The sequence below is a fragment of the Arachis stenosperma genome, chromosome 2 (genome assembly GCF_014773155.1).
Source record: "Arachis stenosperma cultivar V10309 chromosome 2, arast.V10309.gnm1.PFL2, whole genome shotgun sequence".
Classification (NCBI taxonomy): Eukaryota; Viridiplantae; Streptophyta; class Magnoliopsida; order Fabales; family Fabaceae; genus Arachis; species Arachis stenosperma.
Genome location: NC_080378.1, coordinates 116,810,453 through 116,832,102, shown reverse-complemented (window position 1 = coordinate 116,832,102; position 21,650 = coordinate 116,810,453). Strand labels below are relative to the sequence as shown.

General features: G+C 32.5%; 5 protein-coding genes across 5 annotated transcripts; 2 read left to right on the top strand and 3 right to left on the bottom strand.

Moving 5' to 3' along the window:
- Positions 1-1,126: 1,126 nt before the first annotated feature.
- On the bottom strand, positions 1,127-3,602 carry LOC130961668 (pentatricopeptide repeat-containing protein At3g62890). Its single transcript, XM_057887650.1, has one exon. It carries the CDS (start codon positions 3,396-3,398, stop codon positions 1,686-1,688), a length of 1,713 nt encoding a protein of 570 aa, XP_057743633.1. The 5' UTR covers positions 3,399-3,602; the 3' UTR covers positions 1,127-1,685.
- Positions 3,603-3,812: 210 nt separating this feature from the next.
- Positions 3,813-5,486, bottom strand: LOC130960263 (60S ribosomal protein L22-2-like). The gene is made up of 2 exons (XM_057885630.1): positions 5,156-5,486; positions 3,813-4,112 (listed from the first exon to the last, which is right to left on the bottom strand). Exons 1-2 carry the CDS (start codon positions 5,386-5,388, stop codon positions 3,968-3,970), a joined length of 378 nt encoding a protein of 125 aa, XP_057741613.1. The 5' UTR covers positions 5,389-5,486; the 3' UTR covers positions 3,813-3,967.
- A 171-nt stretch (positions 5,487-5,657) lies between these two features.
- LOC130960655 (outer envelope pore protein 16-4, chloroplastic) lies at positions 5,658-7,537 on the top strand. Its single transcript, XM_057886102.1, has 6 exons — positions 5,658-5,755; positions 5,841-5,892; positions 5,991-6,022; positions 6,110-6,143; positions 6,258-6,325; positions 6,944-7,537. The coding sequence occupies exons 1-6, from the start codon at positions 5,684-5,686 to the stop codon at positions 7,076-7,078; spliced, it is 393 nt and encodes a 130-aa protein (XP_057742085.1). The 5' UTR covers positions 5,658-5,683; the 3' UTR covers positions 7,079-7,537.
- Positions 7,538-8,716: 1,179 nt separating this feature from the next.
- Positions 8,717-15,269, top strand: LOC130960886 (caffeoylshikimate esterase-like). The gene is made up of 8 exons (XM_057886389.1): positions 8,717-9,082; positions 9,233-9,323; positions 9,656-9,688; positions 12,728-12,874; positions 12,966-13,096; positions 13,711-13,848; positions 13,950-14,048; positions 14,868-15,269. Exons 1-8 carry the CDS (start codon positions 9,056-9,058, stop codon positions 15,174-15,176), a joined length of 975 nt encoding a protein of 324 aa, XP_057742372.1. The 5' UTR covers positions 8,717-9,055; the 3' UTR covers positions 15,177-15,269.
- Positions 15,270-15,943: 674 nt separating this feature from the next.
- Positions 15,944-21,078, bottom strand: LOC130960884 (UDP-glucuronic acid decarboxylase 2-like). Its single transcript, XM_057886388.1, has 7 exons — positions 20,465-21,078; positions 19,919-20,061; positions 18,724-18,803; positions 18,526-18,609; positions 18,216-18,290; positions 16,817-16,909; positions 15,944-16,556 (listed from the first exon to the last, which is right to left on the bottom strand). Exons 1-7 carry the CDS (start codon positions 21,076-21,078, stop codon positions 16,344-16,346), a joined length of 1,302 nt encoding a protein of 433 aa, XP_057742371.1. The 3' UTR covers positions 15,944-16,343.
- Between the last annotated feature and the right edge of the window lie 572 nt (positions 21,079-21,650).

Genomic DNA, 21,650 nt, shown 5'->3' with positions numbered 1-21,650 from the left:
AGTTAAATTGATATTGGCAAGAAAAATAAATGAACTTTATTTGGGGCAACATGTCTAGTTGGCAAACGACGTTTTCAGCCATTTCAAGTGCCATCCAACTTGAAGCTCAATAATAAACAAATATCTTAATCAAGCCATTTTTTAACGTTTTACAACTGTTGTATACACACTTAATCACACAATATAGTCACAATCTAAGGTCTTAACACGTTCCTTTAGATATTTTGGGCATTGTAAATAATTTAATTAGGTGTGCCCGGCACACAAGCGGTAAGTGGTAACTGAAAGCAACAATTGATTTCTTAATTAATTACCCCATTAGATCATTATATTGATCAATAATATATTTTTTTAAAAGCAAATTAATTGTTATAAACGGAGAAATTACATATCATTATTGTATTATTATATCAAAACTTTTTTGTAGAGGAAATATAGACAAATTAATTTCAAATAAAAAATTTTAAATTTGACTCCTCTAAAATAAAAATGTTTGTAATAAAAGAAGGAAAAAACAGAGACATATTCAACTAAAAAAAATTCCAAAATTAATTAGTCTCTTGCACAAAAAGGGTGCTTCATGATATTGAGTATATTGCCAAAAAAGGTAGTTTTGGCATGGATGAAGGACGATAAAGTTAGAATGAGACAATGGGAAGCTCACAAATTAATTTTTAAATCCAAACCTAGAAAGGAAAATTTTCATTGAAGGGTAAAGACATAAAAAGTACGTCTAAATGTCTAATCAGTACTTTTCTCTATTAAATTATAAGGACAATGAAAGTAAATTGTAATCCAAGATAAATCTACTTTTTATGTTGAAATGTTATTATAATCATTTGTTACACGGACTTTACTTTCATTATTCCACAGTACAATTACCATCTTCCCTTATTTTGTCTCATGTAAAACCATAAGCAAGTTAATAATGCATTATGCATGTACACTATGTCACTATATATATACTGTTAATTGAACCAAGGTTAGATGAGAAAGTTAGAATGAGACAATAGGAAGCTCACAAATTAGTTTTTAAATCCAAACCTAATAAGAAAACATATCATTGAAGGGTAAAGACATAAAAAGTACATCCAATCAGTTCTTTTCTCTATTATTTCCTAAATCATAAGGACAATGAAACTAAACTGTAGTCCAAGATAAATATACTCTTTTTTTGTTGAAATGTTATTATAATCATTTGTTACAACAGTACAATTACCATCTTCTCTTATTTTGTCCCATGTAAAACCATAAGCAAGTTAATAATGCATGTACACTAATGATAAAAAAAATATCACTGTAGTTGTTAATTGAGCCAAGGTTAGTAGCTTCTTCCAGCTTCTAGTTTTAACCTCTCTTGAGCCTTCCTTCTCATGAAAAATGCAGAAACTTCATTACTTTACTTGGACATCTATCTCATATTCTTCTTTAAGGTCTAAGGGACTTTAATAGTGTCCAAATCTCATGTAAGAATTAGAGACTCACTTTGAGTAATCCAATTGGATGATTATGGACATCACTCCTTCCAATTCTCTTCCAATCAATTAATCACTCAACTTAAACCCTAAATATTACCATGTCATGACTTGATTTGAGAACTCTAACTAAAAACGAAATGGTTGACCAAACTTTTCTTCATTGTTTGAAGATTTTAACGTGGAAAACAGCCGAGTTCTCTATTGTACTTACCAATAGTCTTTGCAGGAACACACCCCATTCTTAAAATGGTGAAAACGGTTGCAATCTCTAACAATTATCTCCCTGTTAAATTCCCTAGACATCATCTTGATTGCAACATGACAATCCTTACAAATCCTCAAGTTCTTCACAATCCTTATTGTGGTGCCTGGCCTTGTCTTGAGGAAGCAATAAGCAATTGCAAGTTTTTCGCTGTGAAGAGATAACGCAGACTCTTTTCCTTCCTCATCCAAATCAAGCAACACCTCACTTGTGTCACCAACATAACCTTGCCTCTTCAGCCTCTTCATAATCTCATCAAGCATCCTATATATATCTTGTGTTTCTGGATGAGAATCGTCTCCCACGAAAAACTCATGAAGAACGCCGTCGATCTCCACCAAACTACATCCTGGAACTTTCTTGATTCCCCTAGCCTCCATAAGCTCTCTCAAATGCCTCACTTCCCTCCACCTTCCAAGCTTTGCATTCACATTAGAAAGAAGCACATAGGCACCACTATTTGAAGGATCCAACTCAAGAAGCTTCTTTATTGATACCTCACACGTTTCAATGTCTCCATGCATCCTAGCCCCACTAAGCAGAGCACCCCATATCATCACATCAGGCTCCATAGGCATCGATTTCACCACATTCCAAGCATCATCGATGCGCCCTGCTCTTCCGTACAAATCCACCATGCATCCATAATGTTGGATCAACGGTCTAACACTATACTCAGTCACCATCCTCTTGAAAAACTCATCCCCTTCCCTAACCAACCCACCATGCACACAAGCACAAAGAATACCCACAAATGTCACAGCATTAGGACTCACCCCATCATCAACCATCCTCCCAAACATCTCAAGGCATTCCTCTGTTCGCCCATGCATCGCGAAAGCGCAGATCATTGCACTCCAAGCCATCACATCCTTCTCATCATGCCCAATCTCATCAAACACGCATCTCGCCCTCTCAACATCCCCACACTTCCCATACATATCAATCAAAGCTGTCCCCAACACAACATCGATCCTCATTCCACACCTACCAATATAAGCATGAACCCACTTCCCATGTTGAAGTGCACCCAGTTTTGCACAAGCAGACAGCACCGCGGAGAAAGTGAACTCATTCGGCTTGATTTCACTACCTGCTCCACTACCTTCCAATGCAAGCAAATTGCGAAACAAACCAAGCGCAGCCGCGTGCTCACCACACTTAACATAGCCATTGATCATGCAGCTATAGGACAACACATTCTTGTCAGTCATCTGATCAAACATCCTCCGAGCAATATCTACCATACCACCCTTGCAATATGCATGAATTACAGCGGTATAAGAAGGGGTATCCGGTAGGGTAATTTCATCAAACACTTGGCGTGCAGAGTTGAGGCATCCACAGGAAGAGTACATGGCAATGAGGGAGGTTTGGGTAAATGGACGAGTGTGGAGGCCGAAAAGGAAGGTGTGGGCGTGAAGAGAGTGCGCAAGGGGGAGGTGGGTGAGGGAAGGGAGGAGGAAAGGGAAAGTGTGGAGGTCTGGGACAACGGCATGGCGTCGCATGCGGAGGTAGATGGAGAGTGGCGGTTGGAGGGTAGTTGAGCGGATGAGGTTGTTCCACACGAAGGATTCAAGGGTGGGGTGGCGTAGGTTAAGAGTTGGGTGAGTCCATGGTATCAATATTGTGGCTTTCTTCGTTATGAAACCTCTCATAGGTGCGTGGTGCTGCTAAGTTAGGGGGCAGAGAACTAATTCATCCTCATAATTAATTCTCTCAATTTCTCTTCATGATATAAGACATTGATTATATAGTATATTTCTTCTCTGGTTCAGTATGCTTCATTGTGATTTGAATTTTGAACACACTGCTAAAATTTTGATGTGATTCTACCGTAATAAATTAGTTAGAAAACTAGATTTGAATTAGTTTATTTAGCATAAATGTTCAGGGACCTCATCATCTTAATTTCTCAAACATCAGATATGTACTTGTCTTTTTGCTTACTTTTCTCAAGTCAGATTATTTGAATGTTCAAAATTATATTTCTCGTGAATTGGTGATGTTAAGGATGCGACTACTAAATTTTCATGATAACCTCTCAAAAAATTAGTAAATTACTATCAAGCTTTCATTGGGACAAAAAGTTGATTCGAAAAATAAATTCAGTAATTCTGAAGCAACCAGTCACAAAGTTAACCAAAAAACACAACAGATAGATTTAGATAGACTCCACAATAAATACGCCTAATGGATAATGTCTTGTGACAGAAAACTAGATTGTTCACTCTTCCTCTTCACCCTCATTCTCGGCAATGTTGAAGTATCGCAACTCATACACATTCCTGTCCTTGTTGGAGGAGATCACACGAAGCCAATCCCTCACATTGTGCTTTTTCAAGTACTTCTTAGTCAAGTATTTCAGGTAACTGCAAAATGAGATTAACAGCAAAGGAAAAAATAATTAAGCAGGGAAAATTCAAAAAGCAAGATGACATTGAAGACTTATACCCACAGAAAATTATTAAGATGCAAATACATTGATAATGTTAATGGAATGAATACTGAACAATTAGAACGGTTTATCATTCTCAATCAGAACATCGTATAGTTCATGATATAAAACATTGAAAGATTAACATTGACACAGATCATAACTATGACAAAAGAAAGGATGAAAATGTTAATTATGTATAAAGCACTGAGCATCATAATAAAGTATGCCATCGCCAAGCATTGAGAATAATACCATCCTCATTACAATTGAAGCTTGATGAGATGAAAATCCCTTCATTTAGCAGAAAAGCTACATATAAATAGATGACAACTTGGGGAACAAACATAACTGGTCGCAACTTAAACCAAGGGGCAGAGAACACTGTCTAATAGTCAAAGGTTATGGTCCTAAAAGATTTAAGGGTGCAGCTAAATGAAGCATTCTCCAATGTGATCACCTCATTAGTTTTACATCATTCGCGAGATCAGACACCCCAAAGCTACTTAAGAAACTCATGATTTGTAGAATGCCAAAAGCATACTCAGAAGCTTTGGCTAATTAGGGTCTGTTTCGATAAGCTTTATTTTTTTAGTTTTATGTTTTCCCCTTTCATCAAAGCTTCCTTAAAACCAACAAGCAAAAAGCCAATGCAAATTCGAAGCATATTCTAACTTTCTTCCAATAACAAAATCAGAAGGATAAAAATGTCATTCATAATTTCAGGTCAATATTCTGTGTAAATTACCTAATTCATTCACCCTAAATCTGACCTAAACCTATGATTCTCTGTGAATCTCAGCAAACAGAACCACAAGTTTGTTAGCTTTTGAACACACATATAGTTTAAGGGGGAAAAAAATATTTTTCGTTACAATAAACTCATTAGCATAAAAGAAATGAATCAAAATCGCAGCATAACTAAATAAAAATGAGCACAATCGACTAAAATAATAATTAGAAAAAGGAAACAGGTACCGCTTGGAGAAGCTGGAATCGGAGGTGACGGTGATCTTGGACTTGTCCCTTGTAACGGTGACGGAATCGCCGAGAGCACCGGCTTTGCCTCCGACCTTGATCCTCTCTTGAAGGAACTTCTCGAGAGATGCGATGTCCATAATCTTATCCTCAACGGGCTTCGCGCAATCGATCACGAAGCTCGCTCCCTTCTTCTTCCCCTTCGCTCCACCAGCTCCTGCTCCGCGACTCATTTTCTCTCTCTTCTCACTCTCTCTCCGAAGCACAAGGTAGTAGCTTGTGTTGCTGCTGACAACAGAGGCTTCCTTTCTCCCAATATAAGCTAGGGTTTTTGTTTTCGTATCCAGCTAGGGTTTCGTTTTGGTGTTCCGAAACGCAGACAGTTGTTGCCGTTTTACTTCGCTACTCTAGTTCGTTATGTTTGGGCCTGAGCCCAATTATAGGCCCATTTAAACACCAAAAAATAATGGTTACAGTTTCTTACTATCTTTTTTTTATTTGACTCCGATTTAGTCAATAGCTGAGTCCATGGAAGACGACGTATACGGCGTCGTTCCGTGCTCTTCACTCGCCGTTGAGTCCATCCTTCGCGTTGGGACGGTAACCTTCGTTTTACTCCACCTCTCTTCTTCTTCTTCTTCTTCTTCTTTGTTGTTTATATCAGAAATTGTGAATTGTCGTTCAGGCAGGTGCAATTTGGGGAATGTGTATTGGTCCCTACGAAGCTAATCAGCAAAGTAATGTGAACATCTAAAACCCTAATTTCAATTCTGATTCGGAATCGTCAACTTGTAGTATTCAATTTTCTTCTTTTTTTTTTTTTTTTTTGGTGCAGGTCTTAGGGGCATTGACAAAGCTTCTTATGTGGTAATGTGAAAAAGAAATTTTTTATTTTCTTTTGTGTGTGAATTATGGTGCTGATGGGTTGATTTTATTGGGGGTGCTATTTTACAGATAAAATCAGTTGGCAAGTATGGGTTTCGATGTGGTAATTGAGATTGGTTATTATTGAGCTAAGAAAAAAGAAACGAGGTAAATGTGTTTGAGTTGTGTGTGCATGTTTTTTAGCACTGATTAAGGTTCCTTGATTTTGGGGTTTTAGGAGTTATAGCTGGAGTATTCAGCATCACTAGGTGTGGAGTTCAGAGGTACAGGAAGAAGAATGATTGGGTAAGTGTAGGATGAGAGCAAGGTCCACCCATATTGATGGTTGTTTTGATTTTATTTAATTTATAAATCAATGTATTTGGATGCACTAAGGAATGGAGGGAGTAGGTTTCCCTATTCTATAATGAACCAACTATTAATTCAGATTAACATGTCTCTAGTATCCATTCCTGTACCAGTTGCATATATGTTTAAGTATCAATTTCAGTATAGTGTCAATAGACACACCATTGCATACTGATTTTTGTGCAAATTTATCTGTGTTAGTTGCATTGCTTAATGGATCTAGTTGTAAGTTCACTTCTGTTGACTGCTTTTATGCCTCCCTTCTATGCTCTTCTGATTTTTTTTTTTGGTGATCTTTTTATATTCTGACAATGCAGTACATGTGATCAGTGATTCAAACAAACCTACTTAATGTGAAAGTCTGCTGTGCTAGTATCGAAGATGTTTAGAATCGTGTTTGTTTGTGACAGCATCAAACATGTTTGTTGGAAGAATCGATATAGGGTGTGGTCGTGTGTAGTTTACATGGTTGCATACCCAGGCACTTAGCACTCTGAGCAGGATCACATGAATAAAGTTCATTGCGTTTATGAAAATTTCTTTTGAATTGTACAGGTAAATGGCTTGATTGCTGGTGCTGTGGCTGGTGCAGCCGTTTCTGTCGGGACACGAAGCTATACACAGGCTATTGGTATGGCGAGTTTAGTCTCAGCTATCTGTGCTGCAGCTGACCATGCTAGATCATCTTAAGATACAATTGTTAGATGTGGTGACAGAAAATTAGATGCAGTAAACCTTCATTTCTAAGGTAATGCAGAGAGTCTACCAAAGCATGAAAGAGTCTCAAATGGATGAAGGGATCTCTTCTTACGACTATTCTGCAAGATATTTTCTTGTATGGTTTGGTTAGTTTTACTGGGATTGGTACAAGACCCTTCTTCCGGGAGTGAACATTTATATTTGGAGTACATTTTCCCTTTGGATTGTGCAGGGAAATATGTACTTATTCTTGAGAGATTTTCACAGTTGTATTACTGTTTACTTAGTTGTTTGTGTTGAGGGAAAAAGAAAGTTATCAGTTTTTTGTTTATTTTGTTAAGCAGAGAGATAAGTTTAACAGAAATTATATTTACTGAAAGTTGCCAATGTTAATACTAAATATTAAAGTTAGTTTGCAATATTTGAAAAGTATTTGTAACGAAAGAAAGAAAGAACAATAAATTTTTTAACAATGAAAGTGGTACTATTCCAAAATGCATATGAATTGTATAAATAGCCACAAAAATGTTAATTCATATATAGTTCCAAATTTTGATATACAAGGACAAAAAAATTGTGCTTTGGAATATGTATTTGTGTGTGTTTGGATTATCGTTTGCAAACGGAGGTTTGTATAAAATTGATTTTGTAAAAGTGATTTTGATCAAAAGTGAGTTAGTATTAACGTAGTTTATGTTTGATAATTTTTATTCAAAATGGATTATAGTAAACTAAATATTGTTTGGATTACATTATTCAAAATTACTTTTAGATAGAAAATTACAAAAAATGACATGAGTTTAAATAATTATTTTATGTTATCTTATAATTTTATTTTAAATATTTAAATAAATTTTAATATTTTTTTAATATTCTCAGTATTCTTTAGTACTCTAATAGAATTAATAGAATCATAATACAAAATAAAAAAAATATTCTATACAAAAAAGAAATAACAATAACAGTAAAAGAACTCATATAAAAAAACAGAAGTTTTATAAAAAATAATATGCATAAGAAAATATTAAAAAGATATATTATAAAAAAGAAAACAATAAATATATGAATATTAAAGGATATAATTGGTACATAGAATATAAAGTTTAATCCAACGTGAAAAACTGAATGGAAAAACTAAAATTTTTAGCTTTTTGTAAACGTGGGTTGAAGACAAAAATCACTTCTACGTTTACAGAATTTTTACCATTGCCAAACATAAAAATAAAGCGTTCAGGGAGGTCAAACGAGCTTTTCTCTTCTCCAACGTAAATCCAAACACACTCAAACGAGCTCATTCTCTTCTACGTTTACAGCTTTCTGTATTGTGTGGTTATATTTTATCTTAATAATTTTTTTATCAAATAAATCTCTCAGTTGATTGGATAAAGAAAGTTCAACACTTGTTGAGAGAGATGCCAAACACTGTGACGACAATGTTGGGGTGCAATTGCGTCATATCCACAAATTTATTTGTTGGAAATTGGGATTCAGATTTGGCCTTTTTTCTAAAATAAAGAAAAGAAAACTCCACCACCTCATTCTTCTACGGATAGATACAAACACACACAATTATGAATTATGCACAAAAAAGAAATCCCTTTATTAAAAAATTAAAAAAAAAAACTCTATCTGTCATCTCATTCTGTTTGGCAAATAGATTAATCCTCCTTTGGCCCTCCATCTTCTCCCATTTAGAATCACTACTCAACGTATAAGAAGTCTTTTGCCCTTTGAAAAAGAAAGAACACCTCCAAAAAAAGTTATCAACTTTCTATCTCTTTCTCTTCATGGTCCTTTTGCAAGGTGCCATATACATGAAAAGAGGCCTATCCATTCTTCATTAACATTAATGTTATAAGCATTAAGAAAAAATTACTAGATCTGTGAATATACCTTAAATCCAATCAACAACAAAAACAACAACATCAAAGTCTCATAGGCTTATTTGGTTTTGGCTTTTGTCTTTTGATGGAGTCAAAATTCACATATCAAGAAGTATGTATATCCCTTTTCTTTCTCATTCTCATGCATATTTTCTTATTCTTCTGATCTTATGATACTTTCTATTCATTCAACATTTAACAATCTAGTTTTGTTAGTTGTCATTCTTTAAATTCTCATGTAGTTTTTCATATGTTTCATCAGGAATATAGGAAGAACTCAAGGGGAAAGAAGCTATTCACATGCAGATGGTTGCCAGTTTCTTCACCCAAGGCCCTTGTTTTTCTTTGCCATGGTTCATTATTATTTCTCTTTTAATTTCTTTTTATAGCAAAAAAAAAAATGTAGCATATTTTATTGGTTGCTCTGTTTATAAATAAGGATTCATTTGGATGAAGAATTTACATTTGAAATCCAATCCATGTATTTGAAGAAGATATACATTATGTTATTTTCTAATAATCCAGATAAATAATTTTCTTGAACAATTTTATTTAAATGGACTATTAAGAATCCAACACTATTTGTTTGCATTCAAAATATAGACTATGTTAATGTTTTCTCTTTTTTATTTACATTTAAATATCATTTCTCCTTAAGTGAGTTATGTTACCAACATTATTGCAGGTTATGGCATGGAATGCAGCAACTTCATGAGAGGTAATTAACACATTTTCCTTCTTTTTTTTTCTCTCTTTTTTTTCTCTTTCTAATTATTTTTTTCAGTTTATCTTGTTTTGTTTGTTTCTTTCCTTTTTCATTTGGTATTTTGAATTTTTCCACCATTAATGATTAAAATCGTTCAAATAATAAGGCTCTGATATCTGGAAAAATGATGGGCTAATTGGTTGGGAAATAAATCACAATAATATTATTCCTTACACGCCTAGAACACAAATACATAGTGACAATTATTTATGACCCCACTAATTAGTTGATTAGTCTCATTTTTAAGCCAAGACTTAGGTCTTTGAAATGAAAAATAATACATTATTGTCTTAAATCACATTTTCAATAAACAAGGTGTCATTAATTTTATTTTGAATATATTTTGCATTCATATATCCTGCTAATTTTAATAAATGTGGCTAAAAGTTATAGATAATTAAAATTATATGTAAACAAATTTGAGTGTATGTAGGGTCCCTAGCTGGGTCAAATTTCAGAAAACCAAATCTCTAGTAGTTACTTATTTAGGTTTTCCACCAATTGTTGATCACATAATAGTGACACTACGTCTTATGCAAATCATGGCTCACCGCTTAGCAAAACAATATTAATACGTAACTATATGCCATGTGGATATCCAATATTATATAATTTAGATTTTTGGAGAAATTTGTCTATATATATATATATATATATATATATATATATATATATATATATATATATATATATATTTGTGTGTGTGTATTTATTTAAGAGGAGGTTAGTGAAATTTATGGTAAAATTTATGATTAAGTAGATTGGAATTTCTTTTTTTTGTCTTTTTAATTGAGTCACCAATTTTGTATTAAAAAATAATGTGTACATGTAAAATTAATTATTAAAATAAGTATATATTTGTGTATATTTATATGTATTATTTTATATATTTTTAATATATATTTAATAGGAATAAACTTTTTGACGTATAACATAGTTTATTTATATTATTTTATTTAAAGCAAACTAATTAGTCTGAACGATTTGACTAAAGACTCACAAATATTTTTATTAGAATAATTTATTTTTCTATTTAATTGAATATTATTATATTTATTGTTTTGACTACTTTTATTAGAGCTGAAAAATTCATACAAAATCAGAGTTAGTTTTATACACTATTCACACTACTCCAAGCTCGGTCGATCCAAAAAAATAAAAGTATATAATAATATTATATTGAGCCACCATGAAGAATTTTTTACTATCGAAAAAATTTATAAAAAAAATAAATAAAAAAAATAAAAAAATATTATATCCAACTCAAAATTTTAAGAATAAAATTAATAAATTTTTTATCTTATAAATTTTTTATTTTTTTTTGTTTGTTCGATGTGAGATTTGTGTATTCCTCATATTTATAATATTAACATATTATATATAAAAATAATTTGTTTGCATGCTAAGCAACCATCTCTTCATATTCAGCAGCAAATGGAAGCATGCAAGTTCATACTATGATTGATGAATCTCATATCGTATCTTATCTCTGATCTCTGCCGAAACCGACATATATATAATATAATTCTAATATCTTATGATCTTATCTCATTGAAAAAAATGCAAATTCTCTTCCCTTAGCTTTAAATCATACTCTGCCTTCTTCTTCGTTTTTGTTTTTACCCTTTTAACCCCCATAAGGATAAAGATAAGGTGCATTTCGAGATCATCAATTTCTGTTGCATCATGCACATTTTTTCTCCCTTTTTTTGGTACAATAAAAATTCATAGATTACAAATAAAATCTGTTACTAAATTCATTTTTATTTTCTGCAAATTTTTATTTATAAGGCTGTATTTGTTTCTAAGGACAAGACAGGATAACATACTGAAAACAGAACGGATAAGACAGACAGAAACACAAAATTTTATATTTTTGTATTTTGTTTGGTGATAAACAAGAACAAATTATGAAAATTCAATTTATTCTCATTTTTTTCATTCAAAAAATTTGAGATGAAAAATATAATAATAAAAAATATAATTATAAAAAATTAACAAAAATAATGAAAGAAAAAATAAAAAATAAGTTGTGTCCCTTGTTAGTATTTCTGTGTCTTTCCTGTCAGGATGGACACAAAATACGCCAAACATAATTTTATATCTCAATGTGGCTGTCTCAGTGTCCTGTCTTTATAAACAAATGCAGCCTAATTGTATTTAATAGAAGTATCTTTGTGAATGTGTCTAATAAAAATATCTTTTTTTATGACTGTATCTAATAAAAGTGTCTTTATAAATGTATTTCCTAAATATGTCTCTTTATATATGTTTAAAATATAATAATTAATTATTGTTGATAATAAGTTGGCAGATAATATATTGGTATCCTATACTTTTCGAAAACTAATTGATCTCTTCTTTATTGTTAAAAATTACATTATTCTTTGTGTTAATAGGTATGGATCAAATTGAATGTTTATTCTCTTGTTACAAGTAAAAACTTTAAATTCCTCCATAGAAATTCATATGCTCCAAGCTAAAACATATTCTTTGCCCAGTCTGAATAACCAGAACAATAACCACTCATATTAAATGAAACATTTAAATTAAATAAGTAACTATACATTAAAAATATATTTTGTGGCAAATCATATCACACTTTGCCCTTACATGACTAATTCAACATAAATTGTTGATACATTTATAAAAAAAAAAAAAAAAAACAGGTATCTTATATTCAAAATAAATTTTAATTTTATAGAGAAAAAGAGATTGGTCATATACATAATAGGATTAGAAATTATATACTCAACTCTAAATAAAAAATAATAATTTCCTTGCTTCAATGTCACATTAAGAATCAGAAGATTGATGTAATATATATATGAATTTAATTTTGATGCGCTGTCAGTATAAATCTATTTTACATTTACATCAAATCACATAACATCACATTAGTAAAAATAACTATTTTTTACATCGACCGTGTAAATGATTATCCAAAAAAACGGTTGTGATTATACTATTGTGTCGCGTTATTGAATGTAGAATGTGGAGAGAGGTTGGCATGTGCAAGATATGCAGTGTTCGGAATGGATTATGAAGGACATGGACATTCAGAGGGTATTCGTTGTTACATTAGCAACTTTCAAAACATTGTCAATGACTGTTCTCAATTTTTCAACTCCATTTGTGGTAATAATTCACTATTATCATTTCCATTTTTCTATATTTGGAAATTAAGCATTCAAATTAAACATGCTAATTAATTATTTGGAATTTTCAGTGCTTGAAGAGTATATGGACAAGCCCAAGTTTTTATATGGGGAATCAATGGGAGGGGCAGTGGCCTTACTTATTCATAAAAAATATCCTTCATTCTGGGATGGTGCTGTTCTTGTTGCACCAATGTGCAAGGTATCAATATATATTTATATGTTTTATATATTTTTCTAATAAAATAATTAGTTGATATAATAATTAAACTTATTATAATAGGTTAATCTAATATGTTATTACTAAATAATTAAACTTTTTTATATGTACTTTACATATTTTTTTAGTCAAGTACATATATTTCACCAAATTTACAATTAAGTCTTTATATTATTATTATTTTTTTATAATTAAATTTTTATACTATTTTTAATTTTATAATTAGGTATTTTTCATGTCGAAAACGTTAAAATTAATGGAATATTTCTCTCAAAATATACGTGATAAAAAATTTAATTAAATTTTAATTATAAATATGTTCAATTTGTGGAAAAATATTCGGTTAATAACTCTAATATTTTTTATACTAGGAATGACCTAATTATAAAATTAATGTAAGGATTTAATTGAAAATAAAAGTATAGGAACCTAATTACAATTTTGTTAAAGTATAGGATTTAATCGCATAATCAAATTTTTTTATGAACACTAAATTTATAATTTTATATAATAATTAATTTTTGTATATACTTAATATGATTGATGAAGAAATTAAAGTATTATTATGCAAATATTTAAATATGTTTATGTGGCAGATATCAGAGAAGGTAAAGCCAAATCCAATGGTGGTAAGCTTGTTAACTAGTGTGGAAAATATTATACCAAAGTGCAAAATAGTTCCCTCAAAGGATGTCATCAATTCAGCATTCAAAGACACTACAAAAAGAGAACTTGTGAGACTTCTTCATAAATTTAATATTTTAATGGAAAATTTCAATAGTTAATTATTGTGTCAAATTTTTTTTTTTTTAATTTTATGATGATATGAATGCAGATAAGGAAAAACACGTTGATATACCAAGACAAGCCCAGGTTGAAAACGGGATTAGAGATGCTGAGAACAAGCTTATATGTTGAAGCCTCGTTAGAGCAGGTGATTAATTAGCACGTTTAATGTTATTATTATGGATACTAATTTGGCATCATCATGTAGTGAAACCTTTTTTGATTCTCTAGCTGGATAACTTGATCTCATATTTTTCAACTTTTTTTTTTTTACTAATTTTGAGTGCATAAAAAATGCATACTAATTTGGTTACTTACTGAAGTTACTATTATTACACTACGCTTTTTTAGAATAAGCTTATTTTTAAAGTACGTTTTCCAAATTTGACATTTTTTAATTATTTTTTAAGGTAAAAACTCGGATGAAGTCGATTTCACGTGAAGTTGATATTTGAGAGCCGTTAAATAAAAATTTAGTCAAATCAATCAAATCATCTAACGGCTCTCAAGTATCAATATCAACTTCATCTGAAGTTGACTGCACTTGAGTTTCCACTTTTTTTTAAACTATGCGAGATAATTGTTTGCGAACAAGTATAAATAATTATATATTTAACACGTCTCCTTACATAAAAACTTTTTTTGTGGATTTTGCGTGATATTTAAATAGGTTTTTTTTATTTGTTTTATACTCTTTTTTTGGATAATAAGGATCGAACTCTATATATTTAGATTATAAAAATTCAGATATTATATCAAGGAATCACTTTTTAAAAAAATTTAAGCTGATAGAAGACATACCAATAATTATATATGAATTATATTTAAATTGCATCTACATCCAATCGAATACTAAATGAAGTGTAAGCTTATAGAATGTTTGGCAACTATATGTGTATTATCCATGTTCAATTGTTTGATGTAGAAAAGAAATAATTGAAACAAAAGCTACCCGAATTTTGAACAGGTAACATTGCCATTCTTAGTATTGCATGGAGATGCAGATACAGTAACAGATCCAGAAGTAAGCAAGACATTGTATGAAAAAGCAAGTAGCATAGACAAGACCATGAAATTGTACCCTGGAATGTGGCATGGCTTAACATCAGGGGAGCCTGATGAAAACATCGACATTGTGTTCAAAGACATCATAAGCTGGCTTGACAACCATGCTAACAAAGCAGGGTTTGAGGCTTTTTTAGAACAACCGAATAACAAAAATAACTTTGTTGCCGAGGTCAAAGGACGTCGCTATTTACGTCACTCATCAATGTAAGAGAAAAAGTATTTTGTTTGTAATTACAATTTATTGTATGTTAAATGGACATATTCATTTTTATTATTAGATGAGATGTAAAATCTTAATTGATTTGATTCTTACCGTGGATAACTTAATGGTAAAGACTAAAGAGTGAGTAAGTTAAGTATAATAATAAAAAAAATGGAGTATCTGTAATGCAATTCAGGTAACATTGTTTTGAAAAATGTTACTTCCAAGAAAAAGATTTTCTTTTAATTTTTGGAAAAGGTTTGTATCATGTCCATTTACCTACAAATATTTGGAAATTGTTTTTATTTTCCCTTCAGAGCATAAACAAAACGTGAGTCCAAATATTGCACCAAAACACAATGGGTCCAAATTGATTCCAAAACCAAAACACAACATTTGTGGCTCAAAACCAGTTAGTTTACTGTCCAAAGAAAATCAGTTAGTTTGTCTGACCCCAAAAGAAAACAATTGGTAAATTTGGGGTAAAAACAAGAAGTTAAAAAAACATTAGTAAAATGATAAAATTAGAAAAGCTTGATATTAACTTTGTTGATACATTCTCGTAGCAATTAATAATAGTGCAAGAAACTATCTAAGCAAGCATACTTCTAACACGGTAACGATTTAAAAGTACCAAGATAATTTTAATTGAAATTACGAAATGTAAAACTATAATGGTCCAAATTTATCTTGATTTGTCATAGTACATTTGATTCCCAGTATTTGGATCACTTTTCTCTCAGGGATTTAACTACCAATACGCCGAAACTGTGTTTAGGTCAACTTATTGTAGATTCAAAACCTCGTGCACATAGCAATTACATCCCATAAAAAAAAGCTTAAAAATTTATGTAGTAAAAGAATATAAGACAGCTGAAACTTAAGAAATGTAATCATATCTGGCTACTAATCTGGAAAGAGAGGGGTAACCCCCCAAACATATAAACTATAAAAGATTGACATTATAATAAATTGACAAGAGAGGACACTCAAGTTGAGCTCACTTTGCTGCTATGACTAATGGACATTGAAGAAGGGATATGGCGGAAAAAAACACACTAAGTGTCTTTAATCCTTTAATTACTATATCTTTTTTTTTTTTCCTTTTCCCTTTTCAAAAACCATGGGGTAACATATGAGATGGTTCCAAACCAACCCAAAGCAGTAATAAAATTAGGCCACAGTTGAACCTTCCTTGTGGTCGCCGAAAATGCGCTGCCGGAAGTCGGAAACCATGAGAGGGAGTCCCTTCCGGAGGTCGACCTTGGGCTCCCAGCCAAGAAGCTCCTTAGCTCTGGAAATGTCAGGCTTTCTCTTGTGGGGATCATCCTCTGTGTTGGGCCTGTATTCTATGCTTGCATCTGGGTCTATTGTTTCTTGGACCACCTACATATATCACAATCACAACAATAGAGGTTAATTATGTCACATATTCATGCATTCAATTAATGGTGAATGAGACTGAACCTAATGATTCCACCGACTGAAGAAAAGAAAAATCAAAGTACTAAAGTTATTCACCAAAAGATAATATCATAAGCAAAAGAATTTTCACAAGCTCCAATTTCTTATGGCTAGTTTAGAAATATCTATTCTTAAGATGACTTATAATTGCGCAAGAAAAGAAGAGCCAAAAAATTTTTTACCTTGGCAAGTTCAAGCATGGTGAATTCACCAGGGTTCCCAAGGTTGAAAGGTCCCACATGTTCTCCTTCCATAAGACGCATTAGACCCTCCACCTGTTACCACCAACATCACATTAATACATCAAAACAGCAGCATCTTATCTTAGATTCGGATGGTACATTAGCAATCTCACTCACTGATCTAGGACAGTATCCAAATATAATAATCACCCTCATTGGTGATATCTAATTATTTAGTACCTCCCTTACTATCATTTTTTAAATACATTCAGATCACTGTATTTGTATCAAATATATATTATTTTAATTTTGAAACTATATAAATAGTTAGTGCATTGGTTGAGCAATTAGTAGAGGGGAAAACATACTAAAACATCTTTAAATTAAACTAATCAAACAATCCATATAGTTGAACAAAATTTTAAATAAAAAATGATTTGGATAAGAGAATACTATAATATACATGTTGGTCATACAATACATGCATTCACCATATTATGGTGCTTACTTTATGCATTCACCTTAACACACGAAGTTGGCACTTTAATTTACAATTCACGAGGATGATTATTTTTATTATAAATAAATCAGAGAAATTTATTTTATGAAAATAGTAATGTGGAAACTGCCATTACAAGAAGAGGCTGGTCCAGTTGGGGGGGCCTCAACGCTCGTTAGGAGTCACATGGCAATGCTTCTTGAGTGACACGAGTACGAGCATCGCATTTGGGTCATTAAAAAACACCAGCACACACATGCAAAGCAGCATCCTTTATTATTCATTTACTCTTACTCTTATGAGGGAGAAATCAGAAAAGACCCTTTTGCAGAAAGTAAGGAGTTATTTCTGATAATTTTGCAGGAATCACATGGGGTCAAACCTCATTTAAAACCGTTCACTAGAAGAAAGAAGTAACATGGAATCCCCAGATCCAACCTTCTCATAAACAAGTACCATAGGGATATATAATATATAGATATTTATGTATTCTCAACCCAACCACCCAAAACAAGTATCATTTTTTCTATATATAAATATGCAAATATCTATTCTCAATACAAACCTTCCAATACAAGTAACATATATTTCGTCTGAATTTGTCTTCCAAACAAAAATAGTTTATGTCTCTATCATAAAAACTAAATGAATTTATATATCTGACTCAAAGATGAAAGTTTTCTTTTCATTCTAATTATTAAGACCTAAATTCGAAAATCAGTGAGGGAATGAGTTTACATAAGACTAAGACCAACCCAATGCTGGTTACAAAAGTACGTTTGATCATAATTTATTTCTAAAATGCTATAGTTACTTGATTTCATTAGAAGCAAAGTAGAAGCAACCATAGGATGTAGATTAAGAAAAAAAAAAAAAGTGGTGTGAATTATTTTGACTTACCAAATCAGATACATATTGGAAGCTCCTTGTTTGCTTGCCATCTCCATAAACAGTCATTGGCTCCTTCCTTAGTGCCTGCATTAGACACACACAGACAATTTAAAATTAGGTAAACAGATAGGGCCAAGAGCAACAACCCATTACTCTCAAATGATCAAATCCTTAACTAATAAACACGGTTTGGTTTACACATCATTTTCATAACGTTTGCACTTTATTACATATAATTCCATGTGTCTAGTTTTATTAAACAATACTTGAAGAATTAGTTTGGTTTGAAAAATCAATGGAAATAAAAAGGAGGACCCACCTGAGCAACGAAGTTACTAACTACACGTCCATCATCTAAGCACATTCGAGGACCGTAGGTGTTAAAGATCCTAGCAATTCTAACCTGGAAAATATTAAAATAATAAATGTTATAAATAGAATAAGTCCAAGTGAATTGAATGCAATGGAAATAAAAAGTTGAATGAGAACGAGGATTGAATAGTGTTGTTGTTAGGACCTCCACACCGGCTCCTCTGTGGTAGTCCATAGTCAACGTCTCCGCCGTACGCTTTCCCTCGTCGTAGCAGCTTCGCACACCTGTCACGCCCACATCCCACACATTTAATTAAATTGCATAAATAAAAAATAATAATACTATCCAATTATTCATACACCAAATACTAGTTTCGGAAAATACTAATGTCTAAATAGTATCTGCTTAGCGCAATTGAATAAATTATTCTTTGAAGCCAATATTTTACTAGATCAGTAACATAATTTTTAATTATATACTGTTTCCAGCTTAAACCAGCTAATCCTTATTTTTTTTTCCATGATTAATTAAATAAGTTATATCTTAGCTTTAGACATAAACTAGTTCAACCATACTACTAAAATTAAAATATCCTGTATTTTAAAAACAAGTTAGGTTATCAATGACAATGTCTCATGTCAATTTTGTGCAAGTGCTACCCCCCTAACCCCCAGCAGACACTGAAATCAAATCACAGATCCAACCAAATTCTACCTAACTATTGACGCCACTAATCTTGAAGAAGCCATTACTCTCTTGCTCTGTAATTTTTTCACTCTTTTTACGGCGGAGAGGTTTGTTTTTCCCTTGAGGTTCTCATGTGACCGTCCATCAGAAGAGAACAACAGAAAATCTGAGCCATTGAAATTTTGTGGACCCGAAAATCACGGGATCCCCGTTCCCATGATAGAGGCTACTACACCCTTCTCTTCTCCCGTTCTCCCCCTGAAAATTCCCCCCACGGCCCCGTCTATTACGTGGTCCTCTCACAATTCTCCACGTGTCCATCAACTCAACAACCCCCCACCAAAAAAGACCTCGTTCTCAATAAAGAAGGTAAAAAGACCACCCTGACCCAGCCATCACTCCTTGTCCCAAATCACACCCAATTCAAAATAAGTCTTTTCCATTTTAATAAACAAAATAAAAACTATTATATATTATATTTCAATTTTTTTAATAAATATAAAATATATAGACTCTTGAAGACAAAAATTTGAAAAAAGCTATTGCGATGCGGACAGAAATCTCATGTATTGTCGTCGCCAAATATGGTATATAGTATATGTAATAAATGCTAATTAATTTGTACAAATCAGATTTTTTAGCGAAATTTAAACAATATAATATGTATGGAAATAAGAAATTAAATTAAATTAAATTAAATTAAGAAAATTACCAATGGGATTAACGTTGCCCCAGTAAGTCTCCTTCTGAGGGTGCTGAAGAGGATCTCCATAAACCTCACTGGTGCTTGTAAGCAAGAATCTGGCTCCAACTCTCTTTGCAAGCCCTAACATGTTCAACGTTCCCACCACATTCGTCTTGTGAACACACAATCACCGTCAAGGACTCCAAACAATCATAAACCAATCATCAATTAACAATTAATTATTCCCTAATCTTGCCAACCATCAGATTTTCAATAATAAAATATTCACATCAAAATTCCATACAATTATATCAATTTCCAGCTAAACTAGCTCAAATAGTAGAAATTAAATAATTTAGAATTAAAAAAAGAAAGAAAGAAAATAAAATTGTTTCTTTCAGAAAATTAGCTACGTTGACTTAAAAATTAAAATAAAAACCACTAAATAGATCAAATCAAAATATGTATGAATTTCTTTATTGTGAATGAATGAATTAGTGAGAATAAAGTGAAATATTTTGAAAGGAAAAGAGAAAATTGGAAAAAGAATTGGAAATAGAAGAAGAGAAAAAGGATATGATAGTCTTGACGGGGTTGAACTTGTAGTGAACAGGGGAAGCAGGGCAGGCAAGATGGTAGATCTGGTCAACTTCAAGCAACAAGGGTTCAACGACGTCGTGTCGTATAAGCTCAAATCTAGGGTTCCCAAAATGGTGCATCACGTTCTCCTTCCTTCCCGTGAAGAAATTATCAACAACGATAACACTGTCCCCTCTCGCTATCAACCGATCCACTAAGTGGGACCCAACGAACCCAGCTCCTCCGGTGACAACAATTCTCAGGCCTTTCCTCTTTATTCCAAGCGGCACTTTCCCGAAGGAATGAACTGCTGCCACGTGGCGGTTGCTCTGGTGGTTCGTTGGGAAGACTGAGTCGTGTTGCGTGAAGTATGGGATCGGAACGGTGTCGTATTGGTTAAGGTTGGTGTTGTGGGAAGGGAGGAGAGTGAAGAAGGCGGTGGCGATGAAGACTCCGAGGAGGGTGAAGAGGAGGCGCTGCTCGCGGAGGAGGTAGTTGATGGGGTTTAGCGTGAATGAGAGCCATCGCTTGTTTGGTTTTGGGGAGTAGTCGTCGTTGATTGGTTGCGATTCGTGGCCTCTGAAGATTAGTTCTGAGGAACCACCCATTGTTGTTGTCGATGGAGCTTTGAAGAAGAACAAGAACAAGAACAAGAAGAAAGTTCTGGAATTTCTGAAAGAAATGGAAATGGTGGTGTGTGAGAGGAGGTGGAGGAAAGGAGGACTGAGTTCCGAGTTCGAAACTCGCTCGGTACTCGGTCACCGGCGGTGGTGGTGGTGATTTGGATCGGAGAAGGGTGGTGTAGAATAGTGAAGTGTGGATCCGCGTTGGTGAGTTTTGGAACTTAAATAGGGAGGGTTTGAGGTGAAATGACGGGATAGTCCTTGGTTGGGTGGCAATGTCGGAGTGGTGGGTTGAAATTTCAGGGGTTGTTTTGAAAATAGCAAGAATATTGGGGTCAAAGGGGTCCCTTTAATAATTTTGGTTCTTGAGTGAAAGGGTAATATTATTATTTTAAATTAGTATTTGGGGAATAATAATTTGTATTTATATTTATAATATATAATTTATTTTTATATTTATAATTTACGTTTATATTTAGTAAAATTTATACACATAAATTAATATTAAAGATAATCTAATATTTATACTAATTAAATACTGGTCAAATGTAATTTAT